At 50.4% G+C, this 17,304-nt stretch overlaps 1 protein-coding gene across 6 annotated transcripts in view; it reads right to left on the bottom strand.

The window, feature by feature from the left end:
- Nucleotides 1–17,304, bottom strand: part of Vps8 (vacuolar protein sorting 8) — a 972,138-nt gene that overhangs the window by 891,491 nt on the left and 63,343 nt on the right. For all 6 annotated transcript variants that reach the window (XR_008608392.2, XM_055061192.2, XM_055061196.2 and 3 more), the window contains exon 5: nucleotides 449–503. Coding sequence is in view for 5 of the 6 variants with exons in the window: in XM_055061192.2 (XP_054917167.2) it covers nucleotides 449–503 (55 nt within the window). In the remaining variant the exon portion in view is untranslated. The remainder of the gene's footprint in view (nucleotides 1–448; nucleotides 504–17,304) is intronic.

Genomic DNA, 17,304 nt, shown 5'->3' with positions numbered 1-17,304 from the left:
TCCAGAGCAGTGAAACTGGAGCACATCACTTACAGATGCAACTTTCTAGTTTGGTTTGGTGCAACAAATTGATTTTGGTTAGCTGCATGTTGAGGCATTTCCCAGTGAAAATGGCTAGTAAAGTAAGTGAGAACAGCACTGCACACAAACACCAAAGAAAGCTTCACTTAAGCCAATCCAACAGTGCATAGGATTCACATTTAACTTTATCATATTTTTTTAATAGTTTTTGACAGTGCCATTTTGCCCCTTCAAGTGGATTCCTCCAAGACGCAGGAATTACCTGCATGAAAAATTGCCATGTCCAGGTAGCTATAAACAAAATGCATTAAATTTTTCTATTAGAATCCAGTTTAGAGACCACATTGAAGCTAAACAGTAATGTCGAGCAGAAATCAACACTTTCTTCAAGGTACAAATAAAAAGTGCAGCACTTTGTGACCCTTACCAAATACAAGCACCAGGCCATGAAAGGTACCCACAGCTATCAGGGATGACACCGCCTGCACACATCGCATTGGACGTCGTCGTGTGAATTTTATTAAAACACAATGCCATTTTAGCCAGCCCTTGGCCTAAATGCCAACCATTTCCAACAACCATTTCCTTTAGTGTAATTCTTTAAGATGCCTCTGCATTGATTGAAAACCCTAAGTTAATGCACAATCGTAATATGTGCACTGGCCATGATGGACAAGCTTGACTGCAGGGCTGGGCAGCAACCAAGATACAGCGCAGTTCACTTATAACGATACCACATGTAACAATATATCGGTTATAACGATCAGTTGACTCAAGAGTATCAACTTATGCACTATTTTCTTATTTTTTTTTTTTTATTTATCAATACTGTTGGCCGAAGGCCGTTACAGGGCGGTTGCAAGACAAGCATAGCAGTGCTGCCGCAGTCTAGAACAGACCAAATAAGGCATAGACACAGGAGAAGGCACAATGCAAAGCAAAAAGAAGCAGACAGTAGGGTACGGATGGAGCGCATTTACAACAGTACAGAGCCTGCGTAGCGTAGCAGAAAACGCTGTCTGTTCGACAATGCACAAAAAGCGTTTTGGGTCTTGCGTTGTTGAGGTTGTTCATTCAATACCACTATCATGTGGGAAGAAATATATAGGCAAAACTGGTCGCTGCCTTAATGAAAGGCTAAAAGAACATGATTACAACGTGCCCCGAGCTATACAGGGACACTTATAAATTCACTGTCGCGACTGTGGATGTAAGTCGAGTTTTTATCGGTGTGAAGTGCTAAAAAAGCACCGATCACAACTTACACGGGAGATAATTGAAGCTGATCTCATAGCAAGGGCTGGCAGCACGTGCATTAGTGCACCATCTTTGTGCCTATCTCCACAGCAAGTAAGATTTCTTGATCAGTTTAACTTTGCATGACAGAATTATGCGTTCTGTGACTCATGATGGTGTAGCCGTCTATCGGTGTGACGCTTTGTGAAGTGTTGTGACGACATGTCCCGATGCTTTCTTGTAGCTATCTATTTCGTGCAACCTGCCAATAAACCAGTTGGAAGTCAGCGCTCTGTTCCTTTATCTGGCCGGCTCGGCTTGTTTCTTCCTTCCTATGTTGCGCTGTACCAGTTTTAGAATGCAATACCAACTCGCCCAATCCTCAACCCTAGTATATATAATGATGTTATTCACCGCATATCGGATATAACAATCAAAATTTTGCCTTCTGGATGGCATTTTTGATGCAGAATAATCATGACATTTGTGTTACTAAGTTCCCCTTAAATGAATGATGCCAAGAGAGGGCGATAAGTTTGCCTATGCTAATTCGTATCTGCCGTCATTTCCGCGCAGTGCGTCTTGCCAACACACCGATTGAGAAAGTTATGGGAGAGTGTACTAGAACGAGGAGTGGGTCCAGCGGATGCCTTGGCAAGCGCCAAAGGTAACGCAAAAAAAATGTTGACATTGTGGCAGTACTGCCATCGCCTTAGACTGAAGCTCCGGCTGTTTCAGGAGCGTGCATTGGCTGAGGCGTGTTCACGGGCTGAGCAGCTATCATCTGATTGACGTACCTTTGTTATTGCCTTGTTTCCGTCACTCAATTTTATTTAGTATAGATCAGTGTGGAATAATATCAGTGTTTCCACCACAGGGTATCAAACTAGATGCAGCAGAGTGAAACACCTGTCAAAGCTCCATGCAGCTGCGATACGGTCTTTGACGCGACAAGCATCCGGCCGGTGCGTGGGGCTGCTCATTGAAGTAAAGGTGACGGTGGCACCATCAACTTTTCAATAAATAAAGCCTCGGTGAGGAGCCCACGCTGGACCCACTCCCCCTATCTATTACACTCTAGCCATGGAGAGCATCGCAAGTTGGCGCAGCGTGCCACAAGATTGCACCAGTCGCTTCACATGTGTAACAGAAATGTGGTGAATGGCCATGGACACCAAGTCTACGCAGCAGCTGTACAGGGCATGCAAGAGAGACATCCACCGGGAGGGCTTTTACAACGCAGCATTGGCCTTGTTTGAGGCGCAGGCCGGCCCACTCAGAACACTGGCATATTGCCACCACTACGACCATAGCCAGCCCCATCTGTAGGGCACGCTTTCTGCTTTCTTTGGTTGCCCGATCATTCGTTCTGCAGCCCCTTTTCATGTAAGAAAAATCCATAGGCGACTGTACTTATTTGCATGAAAGGGTTCATTTCAATAGAACGAAATGTTGATATAACGAAGCAAATTACCGATTTTACCAACTTCATTGTATTGAGATTTAACTATATATAAATGATCTTGTAAACAATGAAACCTTATGTAATTACATGATGTATGCAAACACAAGTATCTTTCTAGCAGGAACAGATGCTAATGACCTAATAAAATGTAGAAATCTAATTGTGGCCAAACTAAATGCATGGTCTGTCGAAAACTCAGTAATAAATTGTTCTAAAACAAAAGCTGTTCTGCCCAAAATCTATGCCATGTAACATCGGTGACGTCCTACACTTAAATGACTGTCATTGAAATACCTCTTGCAGCTAAATCCCTGGGAGTAATTCTTTAACAAATTTATGCATTCAGCAAAGCAGACTGACTACCTACACAAACTTTCAAAGGCGTTAGGCATGCTAAGGAAGTGTATCTGTTTTCTCCCTGTCCACCAGAACCGTTTTGTATACAATGCCTTGCTTGAACTGCATTTGCATAAGTGCCATCTCATGTGGGGAAACAGCAGCAAGAAAGCTCAGTATAAGCTAATTATAATGCAAAAAAATGCTCTACGAGCGATTGCAAAGCAGCCATATGATGCGCACACGTCTCTGTTGTTTACTAAACTCAGAATTTTGAAATCACATAAGTTGTACGAGTTTAAGCTACTATTGACTCTTAGATATGAAATACGTAAGGACACACAATCTGAGAACATTGTCAAACTTGCAAAACAATGCTTCTTTACACTCATTGAGGCACACAGAACTTTGGTATGTACCAATATCTCGCACCAACTATGGATTTCAATAGATGCAGTCTAGAGTCCCACAGGTTTTAAATAAATTTCACCTCACGAGAGAATTTGCATGTACAGGGTCGTCCACTCTTAGGGTGAACACAGCTCACCGTGGCCGCGCTTCGCGGGGCACCAGTGCGTCTGGCGCGGCAGCGCATCGAAGCTAAGTGGCGCAGGCGCACACGGACCCAGGGGAGGTGCTTCGCGTCGTCTGCTACACAGCTGGAGTGCGCCGCTCTGGCTTTGCTGTAAAGTAAACTTTGCTAAGCCCGGGTGACTGAGCGCCCGAGGCGGCGTCGCGGAAAGGCGCACTTCACTAACTCGAGCATTTTCCAGCTGGTTCGGTCTACAGCTTGTGAACAGCCTGCTTAATCAATATACATTAACAGAAACAAGCTTCTCACCACATAAATCACTTAGCATGCTTTTCATTCGCTGTTCTTTAGACCCTTTATCGTTCAACTGTTCTCCATTTCATTGTTTGTCACATGCTTCATTTTTTGCGCGGTCACACATTTTATCAATTTTTTAGGTGAGTGACTGTTAGAGATGGATGGCTGTATTGCACTTCTAATGGTTCATGTGTGATTCGGCTTGATTGACCTACATAAGGCAGGCTTGTTGCTGAAATAAACTTAGTTGTGAGTGGCGCCGGTCCTGTCATTTGTGCCCTTCTTCAGTCCTGGTCTTTTGCACCTTGCCTTTACTCATTCAAGCATGAACCTGCTAGCCCAAGCAAAAGTTTTACTTGAGCATGTCTTTTACTGCCCTTAAGGGCTCAATCGCCACAGGCACGTTTGAAAAAGCTCTGAAGGTCTGCCAGTACACTTAATAGGCATATCGGTGCTTGCACTGTGACAGGAGATGGCAGGTGCATGCGTGTATAAATAGGGAACACGTACTGTGCCCCGTGACAATAGCCCCTTCTCACACTTGTTAAGCTTCACCGCAATACTTTACGTATGCTTCACCGCGTAACATTTCTGTGCTGAGGCGAAGCTGCCATTGGGAACCGGCATTATGCAACGCACTGTGCTTTCTAAGATTCAAAGCCAACCGCAAGGATTACAGAGGCGGAGTTGATGTAATTGCTGGCAGCAGCGAATTCTTTCAATTAAAGAAAAATGGCACTGAACAGCAACACCCTTAATAGCGAACGTTGAAGCAGCCAGGCCTCGCATTGCCGCGGTAGTAGCTATGCCTGCCAGTGGACCTGCATGCAATAGCGCCGGTTCGAGGTAGCGAGATAATCAAAATGGCGGCGATGGTGACACTGATTAATGCCATTTAGGACATGCGTTCACAACAAAAAGTCCGGAAAATGGGACGGCGAAGAGTTCTTGCGTTCGAAATTTCATACATTCTTATACATTGACTCTATGGGGTACATGGTGGTTCCGCGAAACCGTCCTCATTATTGGTCATGTCCCTAAAATCGGCCGTCCGAAAAATCGGTTGTTGACTCTACAATGGCCACTCCTCCAGCCAAAGACATGGCTTCAAAGACAATTTGTTACGTTTCCTCTCGTTTACTTACCCGGGCCAGCATTAGGGCGACTCAGTCACTTTCAACAAGATGACAGCTTATTTTCCCTGATAGAAGCACGAATTCTCTTAGTTTTCCCCGAGTATTTCCAGACTATTCAAAATTCCTGAGATTTCCCGGTTTTCCCGGATGGTCGACACCCTGCTGGATGCTTCGTTTGGTAAGATTTTGAAAAACTTGTGTTTGTCAACAAGCAAGTCCCCATTAATGATGAAGTAAGTATATTTCCATAGGTCATATCCAGTATGTAAATTTATTTGAGGTAAGTGGGCAAGCTTACAAATTTCAGTGGGGGATGGGCAGTGGCAATACTTGTTAAATATGAACCTTGATGCTAACCTCTGGATTTTACCAAGTTTTTGTAGATTGCATTTAGTATGTTTTTAGCCTACTACATGATAGGACGTATTAAACATTTATAGGCCAAAATTTTTACCTGGGGTGTTGACCCACCTATATTCCACCTTAGGCTCCAAAGTGCTTTGCTAGACAAAATACGACATCAATGTGTTGATTCCATCTGAGGTCAGAAGTGAACATTATTCCAAGACACTTATGTTTATTGACCCAGCTAATGTTTATACTACTTATATTGTAAGGATATTCCAAAATTTCTCTTTCTGGTTATGGACATAACAGATTTAGTTGCATTCACTTCTATCTGCCAGTCGTCGCACCATCTTTTAATTTTTTGCAGAGTAGACTGCAGATCAGCCTGATCATTACCATTTTGACTTCTATTGTACATCACACAATCATCAGCAAAATGTCTGACAGGAACACTTGTATGAATGAGCATGTATGTATGAACAATGTATTGCTTTAGCAGTTACTGATACATCCTTTTTTCTTCAACACTGAAAGCTGGCTATACAGGATGTCTTAATCCTCGTAGCCAAATCAGCAGGCAGGCTTTCTGAGTCTCGATGACTGCTGGCTTGGTTCTCCAACAACCACTCCAGTCAGCCCAGGAGATGTACAGTGGAATCACGATGATACGATCACGGCTAATACGAATTTCTGGATGATATAAATTTTTCCGTGGTTCCGGCCGAGCCCCATTATTTTGCAACGTGCTAGAGAACGGTTGTTACGAATCCATTTTCGACCCGGGTTGGTTGTTACGAAAATTACTGAAGACACTGGAAAATCTAAAGTGTGCTTGGCGAAAGCCAGACATTGCTGCTGTCTGCGCGCCGCTTCCCTGGCTTTGCTGTTTGGTGACATAGCCAGTTGCTGCTGCCGTCTGCGCTCCAATTCATTCGCTTTGGTGTTCGGCGATATCGCCTGTCGATGCTGCCGCTTTCGTTCTGCTTCCCTGCCTTTGGTACCCGGCGATCTAATCGGTCACTGTTGGCGTTTCCGTTCTGCCTCCCTTGTTTTCGCATCTGGTGACATGTTCAGTCATCGCATGCGCATTCGCTCCTTGTTCTTCTGGTGTTCAGTGTTGGGGGAATCCGGCATCCGCTGCCGCTTCCCCGAACCGCTTGGCGCAGAATCACTGGGCCGCTTCAGAGCCATGCGCCCCACTCACTTGATTGCAACGAGACGTTTGTCGAAGAAGCGGCGGTGCAGCTGCCACCGCCGACGCATGACCGACGCACGCGCGCTTATTTTACCGCTGTGTGACGTCACGGTTGCTATGCACAGCGGCACCCCCCACCGGCGCGCCGGTTGCTAAGGAGGGGAGGAGGTTACGCCGCTGCGCGGAGGAGAGACGACAGTTGTCACGATTCCAGCGCACGGACGGACGCGACCGCGAGCAGGAGCCAAAGCCTTCGCCTTAATAAACGCCGCCCCACCGACTGCCGCGAAAGAGAACAGCACGCAGTCACACGATTTCTCCCCTTCTCTTTCGGTGCGGAGGTGCAGACGCGGCGCCGGAGAGCGCGGAGGCGGCGACTGGGCGCGATGAGTTTGAAGCAGTGGCACTTTTGTTGCTTTTGTGCTTTTCCTCCTTTTCCACGTCCCATCGGACGGAGTAGCTGCTGTGCTTCGGACCGCATTCTTTGTGTGAGACGTGGGCGACGGCGAAAGTCCACCATCGGCGGCTGAAACGCTGCATGCGTTCGAATGACATTAAAGACTTTTTCTTCATGAAATAAATGCTTTTTACATACGTGTGCCTGAGTGAATTCACCTCCGTCTCTTTATTTTAGCTAGGTTTAATTGTTTCGATGATACGAATTTTGGCTAATACGAATATTTTTTGTGACCCCGTAAGATTCGTATCATCGAGATTCCACTGTAGTATGACGGTGTTCTATAGCAGTCTCTCCTGCTCCTCCTGGGGTCAGCACAGCTGGCTGCTCCTCTGCTTGTTTCCTGGATGACTCTCTAGGCTCCTCTGCCCCAGACGCTCCAGCTGGTCTAGGAGATGTGGGAGGAAGGCATTCATGGCAGCCCTTGCTCCCACTATTGGCGAGGACGCTGTAGACGGTTCCAGCTGTCTCGGCGGTGCACACTGTTCCCTTGCTCCTGCTGTTGATTTTGCATTCACTAACGAAGTGTCAACATTCCCGAAGGCCTGTTGAGCTTCGGTCGCTCCCTGCAGCCCTGGATGACTTACCACGCCTCCGGCGCTAGATCCTGTAGGATGAGGCTGCTGTGGCATTGAGTTGAACTATTCTTTCATTTTCCGTAAGTCCTGGCGGTTCTTCCTGAATTCGCTTCCATCCCCTGTTAGCACTCTGTATGATCCCAGGCTACACGGTCCCAAACTTTAGCTTCCTTACCCCACTTGCTTCCACTTGTTGCCCCACTTGGACAGTATCTCCAGGATGGAGCGGCGGGAGCTGCTGTCCTCGGTTCATGTTTTGCTTGTGTTTTCGGGGGTTTTAGAGGTTCTCAGGTGAATTCAAACAAGGGTCTGGGAGTGGTGTTCTGCTGTTGCGACCTATGAGATACTGGGATGGTGAGACACCATCCTCCAGCGGTGATGCATGGTAGTTGAGGAGGCCAAGCTAGAACTCCTCCTTTGATTTTCCTGCCTTCTTGAGCAGCCTCTTGATTTGTGCGCCTTTCTCCGCGAGTCCATTCGATTTGAGATAGGGGGTGGAGACAATGTGCTCAAAGTCAAATATCTCTGGAAAGTTTTTAAATTCCTTGGCTGTGAACTGGGGACCACCATCACTGCAGAGTTCATGGGGGATGCCATAACATGCAAATATTCACAACAGTTTGTTCATGACTTTCTTTGTCATGGTTCCGTGCAACTTCTCAACCACTGGATAGTTAGAGCATGCACTGTACACGACTAGGTAATGTTTGCCTGCATGTTCGCACAAATCTGCTCGCACCCTGTACTAGGGGTGACTGGGCGTGCCGCATAACAGCATGGGTTCAGCCAGTTGTTTGTATGCATGTATTGGGAGATCGGACACCGCTCAACAATTTCTCTTATGTCAGCTGCCATCCAAGACCAGAACATGAGACTGCGTGCTCATGATTTGCACTTGGCTATGCCCAGATGCCCCCGCTGCAACTGATAGAGCATTTCCTTTCTAAGCTCAGAGGGAATGACAACTTTGGTGCCTTTAATCAGTACCCTTTCCACCACTGACAATTCATTAGTGTGTTGTTTCCACACCTTGTTCACGGGTTCTAATGGCTGCAGATTTTCCATGACTTGCTGTAGTTCTGGGTCCCTAGCTGTGGTATCTTTCAGTCTGTCGATTGTTCTCCTGCTCACTCAGTCCTCCAAGACACTTGTGGCATGTACTTCCAAGTTAACCTCATTAAACAGGAGTTCGAAAAAGTATGTACTAAACGGTAGTACTGCTTAACCGAAATAGCATGAGATCACCCACTTACCTGTCAAAAATGGAACTCAGAGAGAGTGCAATGAAAGGGCAAAAACATGCAGTATTTATTAACTTCGCACAAGTCTTATTTTCGTTTGATGCCGCAGCGGCCTAGCAGCGACAACAGCTGCCTCAAACTAATTGAAGCTGCAAGCCAGCTTTTCACTCAGCCCCCTCTTTTTAGCAAACACTCGCATGGCAGATTTCTTGTAGGCGTTGTGTATCCTCCGTGCACGGACGTGGTAGCACTGCAGAAGTCTCTGGGCACCTTTTTCATTGTGGGGTGCTGTTTTCGTTGCGACAATCGCATTCATGAAGCTGACGTAACGTACCGCTTCTGCCACTGTCGGGCCTGAATCACCCGTGCTGTCACTTCCCGTGTCATCCTCATCCCTGTCGTAAGGCAACACTTCGGCAACAACAGATAGTACCTTCAGCTGACGGCACTCGTACTGTTTTCAGTGCACTCGAGTGGTGGTGCACGTTCAGCTGGGGCGAACATGACCCAAGTGTGCGCCACTGTGCCACAGCGGAAATCGACGGTAGAGCACGGTGCGATCCCGTCAAGCAGCACACGCCAGCAGATGACGAAAAGCAGGCCATTCTGTTCAGGTGCCATTTTATAGCAGGCGGTGACGAAGGAAGCCATGTCTCTGCGTGTCTTGCACAAAACTACTTTTGCTGCTTGAATCTAGTAGCTCATCAGTCAGCAAAGGCAACGCAGTTGATCATCGCAGCTAACCAGGAGCCCTAACAAAAGCAGCCGCTGAAGGAGAACAATTTCATTACTGATGTAGCGGCGTCACACAATGATGAGGTATGAAGCTGCAACGTTGGTTTGTGCGTTTGATGCTCTAACTTTCATTTCCATTGTTGCTTTTCAGTTTCAAAAACGCTTCAGGCTAAACCAGAGTACATGCAAGGTGCTGACAGCGCAGTTCGCAGCCACATCCCAGCACCCCAAGAATCATTCTAAAGAAGTGTTGTCTGCAGAACTTGAAATTTCGCATGTATCTCGCAGAGGGCGCTACAGTCACAAACTCCCATATGGTGGCTCGCATGTTTGTCTGGCACCTAGTGAAACATGAAACTCTTGTGGTGCTTGGCGTAATTTCCGCTGCACTGCTACAGTGCCAGGGTGGCTCAGCCGAAGGTACCAAGAGGCAACGCTGGCGAAAAGTCGAACCTCGTAGTTGACATATTTTTGCGGTCACAGCAGCGCTACCGAGCAACTTCTTTGCATTTCAAATGCTGCACACCGTAGTCAACCGTAAATCCCTGTCGTGTGCCAGCACCGGTTTCTTCGTGCCACGTTCGATAGCACCAACGATGTCCAATTTTTCTTCTATGCTGAGCACTCAGTGTTTTTATCCGAACTTTGGCCTGACGCGAGTCCTAGATTGCACGACGCCACAACACTCTCTGGCACAGCACCGAAATAATGTTGTTGTTGATGTGGCTTCACGTGCAAACACACAGGGCATTTGGAGGCCATTGTTGTGATCTCTGAGGCTTGTTGTTCTGCCAGGCTGCCCGATGGGGATGATGCACTGCCGAGATTGCACGACGAAAAGTGGAAACACTACATGTTAACCAATACGTATGCAATAAGCTGGTAAGGTTTATGCGGATACAAAACGCATGATGTTCAATGGCCACTGAGTTGAGGATCTGACTTTTAGAATGAAACTACTGTTTAAGTGGGTAAGGTTTAACGAAGTTTTACTGTATACTTGTACAGTTCATTACAACAATCTAAAGGCTCCCTATATATCAAACCCAGCCCTTTGCCACTATCCTGAGCTTCTAACACAAACAGATGAGGCGAGGAGTGAGCAATACACTGTCGACACCCAGTTGCCCACATAGTAGTTTAAGGCATTAATGAAGTTTACAGGATGGTTAAAGGATCAATTGCGTGCAGGCAATATCCAAGTGACACAATAGATGGACCCTGTCACAGCACAGAGGTACAACATGTATCATTAAAAGAAGTGACAAACTGGAATTGCTACCCAACTGAACACCATATAACACTGCAGTCGTGCTTTTATTATTCTCTTAAGACCAGATTACATAAATGAATAATCTTGTTTTCCATAATGTCACATTTAGCCACGAAAGTAACATTTGTTGTGAGCATACGGGGGTGGCCAATACCACACACACTTCTGTGCAACAAGAGAAAATGTTTGGGCGGCCAGAAGCTAATGACGTGACGATGACAAATCAGCCTCTGTGACAGCTTGTCACCGTCACTTGAATATCATGTGCATAAGGTTGATACATCATAAAAGGTCCCTATTGAAAACAGCTCTCTTAGAAATGCAATAAAAAGGTGGAATTAATCATGGAGAAGGAATCAGACAAGGACCTGAAATGCCCTCAATCACAAATGATTAACGAGAATCGACACTGCTAGAACAAAAATCAGCGGTGATTTAGCGGTCAATGCAAGAGAAATGCCTCAGCATTACATGGCACTTCTTTGAGGCCCCAGATCCATGACCTAAACCACTTTCACCACACTGCAAAGTATTGTGCAGGGCCTCACTCAACACAAGTCCTGCCTCTTCAAGGAGTGAAGTGCAACTGATGATGGTACAGAGCAGACCACCACAGTTGAAATATACAGTTACAGGGAGAACAGAGACTTAAAAAATATTTGCAGGCTATCCACAATGTGTTCAGGGCATACAAGACGGAAAACTGTCCACATGAAATCAGCGAGCTTTGTCATCTTCTGTACTGTCCTCAGCCTCGTCTATGGCAGTACTTTGTAACAAGATATATGTCACGATCCACCCGGGCTCGTGAACAAGGGAGGGCTCGAGGCACCCTCCGATAGACGGACGCTCCGCAGCGTGGTGGTGCTGAACGATGACTGACCGGCGAGCAGCCGTGCTCGTCGGTGTTTATTGTGGTGCGGTGACCCATGTTGCCTGCCGAGCTTTAGCAGGCCACCGAGCTTGGCGGGCGAACCAAGATTATGCCCAAGGGGGCGTCACATACTTGCTACACCCCCTTACCCCCAGTTTGTTTGTTAAATGAAAAACAAACGTCCATGTTCACAATATGAGGCTCTGCCTCCATCCTAGCTGGGTCGACGCTGCCTGCTATCCAGGCGAGTAACAGTCTGGTGGCCTCCGCCGTCGAGTACTCCGCCTGGGCACCGGTGTGGCAACGCCGGGTGCTGCCTGGGCCAGCCTCGCTCCATCCGGAGGGTCCGTAGTGGTCGGCCTTGCGAGTGGTGCCGGGCTTGACACCGGTCCCACGGGTGCCGCACCACTGGCTACGGCTGCCGCCTCCGAGGTAGGTGGTGCTCTGCTGGGAGCGACTGGTGCTGCCACTAGTCCTCCTGCGGGCTGGAACTCAGAAGTGGCAGTCGGGGGTGCTGGCCAGGTCCCGAGGCGAGGTCCGACATGGTCGGCGTGTCTATGCCACATGGCCCCGTCTGGCATGCGCACAAGCAGCGATGAGGCACTGGCAGGAGACACCACCTGTCCCGCAGACCAGGGTGGGCCAGGACGGAAGTTCCTGGCGAAAACTGGAGCTCCCGACTCTGGCAAAGGCCCGGGACGGCATCCTTGGTCAGCAGCCAGCTTCTGCTTCAGCTGCTTCAAAAGCACTGTGGATCGGAGGTCCGGATGCAAGACGTCCAAGGGTGTCTTGACCATCCGACCCAGCAGGAGCTCACAGGGGGCACGGCCAGTGACATCGTGAGGCGTGGTCCGGTACTGAAATAGTATCCGGGCAATCTGCGTCCGAAAATCCCCAGTCTGGCTCTTCTTGAGCTCGTCTTTGATGGTTTGCACCACCCGCTCGGGTGCACCATTTGAAGCAGGGTGGTACGGTGGAACCATCATCCGGCGGATTCCGTTTTTCGTCAGCCAGGCCAGGTACTCTGTGCTGGCGAAAGCAGGACCATTGTCGGACACTATGACATCCGGCAACCCCTGGGCGGCGAAGACCTGCCGTAGCGCTGCAATGGCCGCGCTTGTTGATGGAGTGGTGACAGGTAGAACCTCCACCCACTTCGAGCAGGCGTCCACCACCACCAGGAAGTAATAGCCCTTGAAGGGTCCCCCAAAATCCACATGTAGGCGGGACCAGGGTCTCTGTGGGAACGGCCAGGGGGTGATTTCCACACGACGCGAGGCTCGCTGATTCTCCTGACAGATTTGGCAGCTCTGCACCAAATGAGCGATGTCTTGGTCCAGGCCAGGCCACCAAACATTGGACCGCGCCACCATCTTCGTCTATTCTATCCCTGGATGACCCGCGTGCAGCAACTGCAGAACCCTGGACCGGAGACTTTATGGGATCACCACCCTCGAACCCCACAGTAGGCAGCCCTGCTGCAAGCTCAGCTCAGCGGCCTTGTGGCTATAGGCCTGCTGCACCAATTCCTCTCCACGGGACACCGCCTTGACCACCTTAGACAGGACTGGGTCCCGGCTGGTCGCTTGAGATACTGCAGATCTGGAGAGCACATCCGGGTACGCGTGTTCTAGCATGAACACTTCAGCAGGTTCTGGAACAGCATCAGGCACCTCTGGCAGGGGCAGGCAGCTCAGGGCATCAGCAGGTCCCAGGTCCTTTCCCGGACGGTAAACCAGCTGGTAGCTGTAAGCTGCCAGCCTCAAGGCCCGGCGTACCACTCGAGGCGATGCCTGCACAGGAACTGCCTTGTCAGGCCCCAGCAGCCCCAACAGCGGCTTGTGGTCTGTGACCGCCTCGAACTTCCGGCCCCACAGGTACTGGTGGAAGCGTTCGACACCGAACATGAGGGCCAAACCTTCCTTGTCCAGCTGGCTGTAACGTTGCTCTGCAGCATGAAGCCGTTGAGAAGCAAACGACACAGGGTGTTCCTGGCCATCTTTGTCCCTGTGTGCCAGGACGGCTCCCACACCGTACGGTGACGCATCTACGGTAAGCACAACACGCTTAGCAGGATCGAAGTGCACCAGCACTGGAGCCTTGGTGATTAGCTCCTCGCTGCGCTGAAAGGCCTGGTCCTGCTCCTTCTTCCAGACCCATTGTTGACCATCTCGAAGCAGAAGATGGAGTGGCTGTAGATGCTGCGACAGGTTCGGCAGAAAACTCCTGTAGAAGTTGATGAGGCCCAGGTAGCTCTGAAGCTCCTTGTTCTGGGGCTTAGGTGCCTTGAGCACCACATCAACTTTGCGCGGAGCCGGGGCTAGGCCTGCCTGGGAAATGATATGTCCCAAGTACTCAACGCTGGGGGCTAGGAAAACACACTTTTCCAGCTTGAGCTTGAGGCCGGCGTCCTGTAGTTGTGCCAAGATGTTGTGCAGGTTCTGCAGGTGGTCCTCGTCGTCGCTACCAGTAACCAGGATGTCGTCCAAGTACACCGCCACGTGCCTTACGCCCCTGAAGAGGTTGTCCATCTCCCTCTGGAATATGGCTGGGGCTGAGGCCACGCCAAACGGTAAGTGCGTGTACTGAAAGAGTCCCAAAGTTGTCGATATAGTGACATACTTCCAGGAGGCATCCTGGAGCACCAGCTGCTGGTAAGCATCTATGAGGTCGAGCTTGGTAAACTTCTGTCCACCGGACAATGCTGACCAGAGATCTTCAATTCGGGGCAGCGGGTACTTCTCGACGGTAGCGACGGGGATGATGGTAACTTTGAAATCCCCGCAGATCCTGACACTGCCATCTCGCTTGAGGACAGGCACAATGGGAGCGGCCCATTCAGATGTCTTTACGGGCACCAGGATGCCCTCTCGCTGCAACCGTTGCAGCTCCTGGGTGACCCCGTCCTTCAGGGCGAACGGCAGTGGGCGAGGCTTGAAAAAACGTGGCCGGGCTCCCTCAGGTACATAGATGCCAGCCGTCGTGCCGGCAAATGTGCCCACCCCTGGCTGGAACAGGGACTTGAACTGGGTCAGGAGGCTGGGGACGTCTTGCACCACATGCAGGCTGGCTTCCTGGTACTGTGGCAGACGAACGCCCAATGCATGAATCCAGTTTCGGCCCAACAGCGTCGGCGACGACCTCTTCATTAAGTAAAGAGGAAGGGTTGCCTCCCTGTCGCCAAAACGAACGCTGACCTGTGCCTGACCCTGGACCTGCAGAGCTGCGCAGCATCACGCCCGAAGCCTCGACGGACACGCCGGGGAAGGTACGCTTGAAGAGCTTCCCGGCCATTACAGACACGTTGGCCCCTGGGTCAAGCTCCATGGAAATGGGGTGCCCGCAGATTTCGACGGTCATCTTGTATGGCGGCCCAGACGACGGTACAAAGCCTGTGTGCCACATGTCGAAAATCGGCGGGTCCTCGGCCACGACGTGAAGCCTGGCCGAGGAAGAACTTGAGCTTGCTGCCACACGCCTCCGCCGCATACGCTTGCGACGGCTACCCTGGCCGTGGGCTTGTCTGGTACTTGGGCTTGAATCAGGCTGCTGCTGCTGTTGGCTGTTCGTCCTCCCCCTTCGGCATACACGTGCCAGGTGCCCAGTTTTTCCGCACGTGTAGCATTGTGCTTGAGAGAACTGGCACTGTGAAGGGGAGTGGGCACCACCACAGCGACCGCAGGTACTGCCCTTTGTCGTGAACTTGTTGACCGCCGCTTCCGCCGACGGTGAGCCAGTCGCACGGGAAATCTCGCCAGCGTCCTTGGCGGCAGCTTCCATTGCCAGCGCTGCCTTCACGGCGTCGTCCAGCGACGGGTCGGGAAGCTCCAGGAGTCGCGTCTGCATGGCGGGGTTGTTGATGCCGCAGACGAAACGGTCCCGGAGCAGCGAGTCCAGTTGTTCCCCGAAGGCGCAGGCACTCGCTAACCCTCGTAGCGCAGCAACGAATTGCCCGAGGGTCTCTCCTTCCCGGCGGCTCCGGTTGTTGAAGCGGAAACGCTCCATTAGTGTGGACGGTGCTGGATTAAAATGCGAGCGCAGTATGGCAAGCAGCTCACCCAGCGTCTTAACGTGCGGCGTGGCTGGCTTGAGAAGGTCGAGCAGGAGGCTGAAGAGGCGGGTCCCGCAGCTGGCCAGAAAAATGTCTCGCTGTTTGGCCTCGGGTGTGTCGTTTGCCCGGAAGAACACGTGGACCTGCTCCTCGTAAATTTGCCAGGCGGACCCATCTCCCTCAAACGGCTCAAGCCTTCCGTACAGCGGCATGGCGGCAGCAACGGGGGGCGGTGTTTCGCCGCTCGCGGTGGCGTGGGACGCTCCGTAAGTACTCGTCGCCATCCTCGTCGCCAGTGTCACGATCCACCCGGGCTCGTGAACAAGGGAGGGCTCGAGGCACCCTCCGATAGACGGACGCTCCGCAGCGTGGTGGTGCTGAACGATGACTGACCGGCGAGCAGCTGTGCTCGTCGGTGTTTATTGTGGTGCGGTGACCAATGTTGCCTGCCGAGCTTTAGCAGGCCGCCGAGCTTGGCGGGCGAACCAAGCCAGTGTCACGATCCACCCCGGGTCGTGAACAAGGGAGGGCTTCTGGCACCCTCCGATAGACGGACGCTCCGCAGCGTGGTGGTGCTGAACGATGACTGACCGGCGAGCAGCCGTGCTCGTCGGTGTTTATTGTGGTGCGGTGACCAATGTTGCCTGCCAAGCTTTAGCATTAGCAGGCCACCGAGCTTGGCGGGCGAACCAAGCCAGTGTCACGATCCACCCCGGGTCGTGAACAAGGGAGAGCTTCTGGCACCCTTCGATAGACGGACGCTCCGCAGCGTGGTGGTGCTGAACGATGACTGACCGGCGAGCAGCCGTGCTCGTCGGTGTTTATTGTGGTGCGGTGACCAATGTTGTCTGCCGAGCTTTAGCAGGCCACCGAGCTTGGCGGGCGAGCCAAGATTATGCCCGAGGGGGCGTCACATACTTGCCACAATATATACATATATATACACACGGTCTTCTAAGCTCTCCCATTCCCCTCTACCACGTCGTGACCAGCGTCCTGCACTTCACACACATACACTTTTTCAAGCAAAGCTTTCTTTGCCTCTTCCTTCGACATTTCAACTGCTGCTGCTACTGCCGCTGTCTTGCACTCCACATGGGGAGGCGGTTTAAAGTGTGCATATTGACATGTGCACTTGATATGTGTACTTAATTATCTTTATCGGGCGACCACATTTCACAACCTAACAAATGCTATCCACAGTGCAGGATGCGCCTGCATGTATCGGAAGTTCCTGGAATGTTATCGATGGTTCCATCCGCTGGCTATCACCGAACCTAGTGTAATCTGATTGCATGTATGCACGATGCGAATATTGTAGAACTTTTGGATGCAGTGCTGAGGGAACAACCAGAAAGTAGTTGGCGCGGACTGGTGAGACGTTCTTCTTTACTGGTATGTTGTTTTGAAGCGAGAATGAAGACAATCCTGCCTTAAATGCCCTAGGCACAACGTCGGTGTGCCCTTTCCAAATACTCGGGCTCTGCTCCGGGTCTGCTCGTTGCTGTTCAGCAAAGTGTTCTACGTTT

This window comes from Dermacentor andersoni, chromosome 1 (genome assembly GCF_023375885.2).
Source record: "Dermacentor andersoni chromosome 1, qqDerAnde1_hic_scaffold, whole genome shotgun sequence".
NCBI classification, from domain to species: Eukaryota; Metazoa; Arthropoda; class Arachnida; order Ixodida; family Ixodidae; genus Dermacentor; species Dermacentor andersoni.
This window is presented reverse-complemented; position numbering and strand designations above follow the sequence as displayed.